We start from the raw sequence: 6,634 nt of genomic DNA, 5'->3' as shown, positions 1-6,634 counted from the left end.
GTATAGTAGGCATGATGAGGGGGTATTATTGCAGTGTTCGGAGCCGTGGTCAAAGGGAGCCTGGGGTCAGGGATGGGGGGTTACATCTTGGGCATTTGATAAAGGGGCAAGCCTCATTGCCCCTAATAGTGGGGATATGTTTTCATTACTAGCCATGGTAAGCCTGGGTTATGTTGGGGATAAAAACAGTCCACCCCTCAGGGTCCCCTTTGAGGGGTAAGGACTAGGTAACTAAATCAGGGGAATACCGTGCCCATGGCTCCCTCAGGCCATTCAGGACTGGCACAAAGTCAGCCTTTCATCCTTTCAGCACGGCTCTCACACCTTAGGAGGTGGATAGCAGAAGGGTTTGGTGAAGGGACAGAAACGAAAAGTGGGAAGGAAAAAAAGACCATGCAAAATTAGCTGAGTCGAGGGCTGAGTCCCAAGGTTGGGGAGTTCCCCATCATTGGGTCCCAGTCTCCGCCTCCTAAGCCCCCCCACGACAACAACGGGCAAGGGATTGGGGGGGATTGCCACTACATTAAAATTCTCTAGTTCATCTAATAATTTCTCCTCAGAATACCTCATCAGATCTCGGGAAAAAACAATTCCCTTACACTGATTGAGGGTTTTGTGAGAACATGAAACTTGAGCCCCAGGAATGTCGCATATTGCACGCAGACGGTCACTCTCGTCTGGTGACGAAACTTCAACTATCAGGCTACCATCTCGATGTACTTCAAAAATATCAAGATCCATGATTGATACACCATCAATGGTCTTCACTACTAGGTACTTACTATATGAAATGCTTTCATATTTACCAGGTAAGATTTCCTTAGTGGATCGAGGAGGACTTTTCCCCTTCTTACCTGGTTTGGGAGCCCGGGAACCATTACGATTCCCATTCTTGCCCTTTGGAAGCTGGAAAGGTTCCAAAGTGACATGTGATATTCCAGAGGGAATGATCAGGGGATTGCGTAGGTCGTCAGAGAGAGAGCTAGATCTTTGTAAATTTATAGTACTCATACAAATTGGAATTCTTCATTTCCTCACCCCCTCACCCACCATGGAGTCCAATGAGGGGAAGCTATAGTTGGGGCTTAAAATCTCCCAACAGCCACAGGGGTAATGAGGAAATATACGCATCCACTATTACAGTACTGATGGCAGTCGCGGGACCTATGCGCTACCGACTGAATAATGTCTGCTTGACCCTAGCCATATTTGACCAGCCTTGATCAAGCCACCACCAGAATGGTCCTTTAACCAGAATAAAGGACCAAAGAGGTGTGTTGCTAGCTGCAGGGCGCAGCGTGCAGCATCGCTCAACCTCCAGGACTCCTGCCTCCTGGTAATACGGGATGCCACGCACGGCAAACACACGAGGGAGAGTTCTCCCTGGTCCAAGATGGAATGAACCAGGGGTGGGTGCACCATCCCCTCTCATAGGCCTTGGTGCACCAGGAAGCCATTTTGTCTCATCCCTCACTGGTGACCCCTCCAGTATGGGTAGCCCTCTGGTCTGGCTCACCAGATCATTGGGACCTCAAGCCCCCCCACCGCGGCAAGGCGGCTTCCATTAGGGGGGTATCTTAGAAGAGGATTTGTAGCAGCCACGACCAGCAACCTTCAAATGTGTGTTGTTGAGAGAGATAGGTGTGTAGAGAGAAAGAGAAAGGGAAAGAAATTGATATGTGTACAAACACACACACACACACACACACACTCTCACATACACATTGGTATTACTTGAAAGAGCAGGGATAATATGCATATGAGAGATATTCACACAGTAGAGAGATCACCCCCATTCGAAAAAGAACTTAGGATATACTTCCACTCTTAATTGTCCTTTGTCAAATTTACTGTATTGAGTTACTTAAAATATCAATATTATGTTAAGAAACATGCTACTATTTCTTATCCATTCCCCACAGACACTATCTCTGTGTCTGCAAAAATCATGCACATGGTGTAAAATTTTGTATATCCATTCCGTACTTTATTCCTTTCCTGTTCTATCAAATATCATGAATGAGAATGTATAATTTCATGAAGCAGGATATGCAGTTAACATTCTGATGTTACTTCTTCAACATATTTCGGGGAAAAAAATGTGTTGTTGGCATATTACAGTATGCATTATAGAATGAATCAGAATTACTAATACATTTTAAACAACTGAGTGTAAATTCTGTTCAAGTCTTACGGACCATTTGGAAGAATAAGTGTAATAGGTATGTATACCATTTGTTTTCCTTATTCTCTAAAAAAAAATTCACTGATAGGATTTGTAATTAATTATATTGAATTTGTTAGCCAATATTTGGAACACACAAGTTATAGATTCATCAATATTTTTGCACATTACAAATTATTCTTTTTTTACATAGAATTCACATATGAAACTCAAGAGGAGGCAAGTCATTAGGTCTTTCATAAACATCTAAAAATAAAAGCAATCTGTAAGCAGCCAGTATCCTTTATTGATTTATCAGTCATAAATATAGTACATGAAACAAGATACCCGAACTATACCATTCCTGACAGTTAATGATAGATTATGCATTGTTAGTACACTGGGTGAGTATGTTTGGTTAACCATTATACTGACAAGATCACTGTATCATCATATTCACTGATTCCTTTAATTTTTTTTTCTTTTCTTTTCATTACCTGAGAATGTCAAAAACAATCTTCAGTTGATATTCATGAAAACTGATACTGATTATTCTTGATGCTTTATCACACTTACAAGTAAATCCCTATTAAGAATTCTGTCCTTACAAGTAAATCTTTATTATCATGATTTTTAATAAATAAAGATTTCAGAGGCATTTTTCCTTTGTCACCCTAAATAGATATTTTCCATTTACGAAATCTATTGGGGCTTCAGTTTTAATTTTAAAAATTAATAAATAAATACTGTGAAGTCCTACAGCATGCTTCATAATAAATATCAGTACATATATTCATTATGGTACATATGCATTGCCATGGTGTATTGTATTCAATGTTAAATTATTAGAGGGACAGCCTCAATTTCTTTTTTTCTTTTAAATCTAATGTCTTTCTAATAATGTGTTCTTAAAAATCTGGTCTACATGTTTATCAATCTACTTTTCATAACTTGCTTTAAAATCATGTACACACTATTTACTTTCAAAAAAAAAAGAAAGAAAGAAAGAGAGAAAAAATAATAATAATGTGAAGGGTACCTTCACAACACAAATATCAACTCTATGGTCATACATACAAAAGAAATATATACAAACGATTATCATAGTTTCAATATTCACTTACGCATATTTTCATTGCAGACTGGAATGAAGTAAAAAAAATATCTAGTACTAAAACAACTGGGAGGGTAAATACTGCATGGAAAAAGAAATTTGGTGTTCTTGCACATTTTATATTTGTTAAATTGGACATCTTCAGCTATGGAATTACTGAAGCTTAAGACTGTGATACATTTTCGGGTAAACTGGTACTGTATTTATTACCAATTTGGAAGAGAGCGGTATTTTTATTCAAACTAGAATTTTCAGAGTTACAGAGTATAGAGACACTCAAAACACACATAATAAATGAAGAATATTATAGTGGAGATATAGAAAATCATATTAGGCTAAAATCAGTTCAGGACTTACTGCCTTAACGAAGGTACACACCTTTCCAAATAAAGATTTTTTAAAATAAAAGACACACATTCTCAATATCTCTTTATCATTGGTATATTAGCTATGTTGCATCTAAATTCTCCCAGCACTTGAAGCTGCTCATAGAAACAAAGCCTATATTGACAGAAAAAAAACACAATGTACATATATACACATCAAAATTCTTTTCATAAGAATTCCAGGCTTGATCTCCAATGTTTCCAACATACCAATTTAGCCATCAGTTGAGAATCATAAGTGCAATTCATTATTCAACCTCTAAACACATTATGTACATTGCGTGTTTTCTTAGGATCGCCTAGCCACAGAATAGTGGACCTGTCTAATCATTGCCATTATCTAAGGAATAAACATCACAATATTCTAGCCTGTTACCCACAGCTCTAAATCATTACCAGCATTCAGTCATAACAAAATTTGCCTTTATGTATCGGAAGAGATTACTGTCAAAGGAGTAATCTTCTCTTCTCTAAGTATATTTCTTCTTATCAGTTTTTACTTCCTATTTTGTACATGCATTTCGTACATTTAATTATACTTTGTTGTCCCGTGACAGATTTCAGAAGTTTCATTTTGTACCTCTATGTGGTAGCAACTCTAACTGTGAACAAGCACTGTAAATGCTTATGCAAAGACATGCAACAAAAAATTTCACATATATGATTTACAAAGTTAATCTGTAATAAAATAAAATCTAAAGTTAATACTGCAGTGCAAACCGTATAAAAATGGCAATGCTTGGATGGTGATGTGTGTATTATATATTTCCATATAAATATCGAGTTTCATATCTACATTGTGTGCAAAACTCTATATTATTACATTTATATGAATAAAAAAATTCAGACACTTTAAACAGCCTTAACACTTAAATTCTATATAAAAGTTCACGGTATCATATACCCAAAACAAACTGACAGGCTAGAAACTTGAAAGAAAATAAAAATAGAAACCAAATGGAAAAATCATAAAATGAAGACACATATAATGGCATATATAATCTACACGATCTGTGTATGCTAAGGAGGAGATCAACCAATTCTAGGAGGGGTTGTGAGATGATTAAGAGTCGAGAGGCAGAGCCGAGGGGAGTTGACAAGGAGCCGACCCTGCATGAGTGTGGCTAGGAAGGCCACCACCATCATCCCAAACCAGAAGAGGAGTGAAAGGAGCGTGAAGGAGGAATACTCGGATGGAAGAAGAATGGTTGCAAAAACCATGAGGAGGGAGAAGAAGAAAGCACTGGGCAAGAGGAGCAGTCGGGTGTCACGGCTCTTATTAAGGGGGCAGAGTCGCGTGGCTCCCTCATTGGCCTCCACTTGGTATTTGCCAAGGAACACGTCCAAGGCATCCTGTCGGTCTCCATCAAAGAAGTTGTTCTTGATGTAACGCACAATGCTGTTCCACAGGTCTTTCATCATGCCCATGTGCGATCGCTTCCCTGTACGGGTGAAGTCAGTTTTTAAGGCTCCTGTTCCTGAATATTCAGTACTTATTATATCCGCATTATCTGCCCACACATTTTTGAACATGCTCTCAAAGGAAAATTGATCCTCAATTTTCTGCTTTTCAATGAGAATGGCCATCCTTGTCAACACTGACTGCAGTTGTTTTCTTGCAAGCATGGACTGCACAACATTTGTTCTGTCTAGACAATCAATGCAGTTGGTGCGGAAGACTCCCTCCTGTTCGAGCAGCACAACACCATCACGAAAGAGAAAGTAGCCCATTGTATCTAGGTCTGGTGCTAATCGATCCATCAGTATACTCAACCTATCCCAGCGCATTTTGCGGCACTCATGGTGAAAGTCAAAATATTCATACCTGACGTTGTCCCTAATCATCTGGCTGGAACTAGTCTCTATGAGGTGTTTAAAGGCTTCATGCAGCTTCCCTTCCACACCCTTCTGGTCAATCAGATTCACAGCCACTTGCTTCCCATAGCACAGGACCTGAGACTCAAAGTGCCGAGTAAATGCCTCTTCATGATTGGCATTTCCTATGCGTGGAGCAGGTTTGTATCTCAGGTTTGGCTCCTGGGACCAGTAAAGAGGGATGGAGCCTCGCGTCTGGACAAAGGATGATCTGAAATCTCGGAACTCTATTATCTGTTCCGTTTCTACATAATTGGCCACAGCACCTTCCTGGTCTATGCCTCTCGTCCACATGCGAGTCCCTGCTCTATAAACACTCCTGCGTGATATTATTGCCCAGGTAAACCATTCACCATTAATGCTACTTGGCTTGATAGAAATAAAACCATGAACAAGAGGGAGGCAAAAAGCACTCATTTCTGGCTGTACACAAAGATCTCTCAACAGATGCTGATTCCACACAAACCTTACATCAGCTCTCTCATGCAAAGCCATCTGCAGGAAATCTTCAGCAGTATAATACAGCCGCTGTAAAGTATGGGTCAAGTCATAAGTGTAAGAGAAATAGAAGTATGGTGTAGAAAGAACTTGCTCTAACATGGATAGATATTTATCACTGTACAATTTCTGTTCTGCTGTTAAGGACACCAATGACCTGGCATAGGGGACTATCTCTGTGTCTGCCAACCGCCATACTGTCTGCTTGTTCAAGGTTCCTACTTTAATCCTTTTCGTGATCAAGATCAGGTAAGGTCCTGCTATCAGGTGGATCACCCCCACTAAGCCATATATATTCTTCCGAGAAGCGCTGAAGGGAATCTGTCCACTATTCTCCTCTAGAGTGATCTCATGGCTGACTCTGTCTATGACCAGCAGCTGCTTGGAGTTAACAGGTTCTATGAAGAATCTGTCATCCGTACAGTGAAAAACCAGCTCCTCTGCCACATCAGCAGACATCTTGGACAAGGGCACCTACAGATCTGGGGAGAAAAAAAGGACATTACTATGTGCTCAATACAAGAATTCACTACCTGAAAACCAGTATCATATCCTTCCAAGCAAACCCACCTTGTTAGTGTAATTTACATGAAGAAA

The 6,634-nt window shown here is 39.6% G+C and overlaps 1 protein-coding gene across 2 annotated transcripts in view; it reads right to left on the bottom strand.

Moving 5' to 3' along the window:
* Window positions 1–2,451: 2,451 nt before the first annotated feature.
* Window positions 2,452–6,634, bottom strand: part of LOC119597907 (phosphatidylinositol-3-phosphatase SAC1-like) — an 8,201-nt gene continuing 4,018 nt past the window's right edge. For both annotated transcript variants that reach the window (XM_037947574.1, XM_037947575.1), the window contains one exon: window positions 2,452–6,519. In XM_037947574.1, the coding sequence (XP_037803502.1) occupies window positions 4,697–6,496 (1,800 nt within the window). In that variant the 5' untranslated portion in view covers window positions 6,497–6,519 and the 3' untranslated portion in view covers window positions 2,452–4,696. The remainder of the gene's footprint in view (window positions 6,520–6,634) is intronic.

The sequence above is a fragment of the Penaeus monodon genome, chromosome 40 (assembly GCF_015228065.2).
Source record: "Penaeus monodon isolate SGIC_2016 chromosome 40, NSTDA_Pmon_1, whole genome shotgun sequence".
NCBI classification, from domain to species: domain Eukaryota; kingdom Metazoa; phylum Arthropoda; class Malacostraca; order Decapoda; family Penaeidae; genus Penaeus; species Penaeus monodon.
This window is presented reverse-complemented; position numbering and strand designations above follow the sequence as displayed.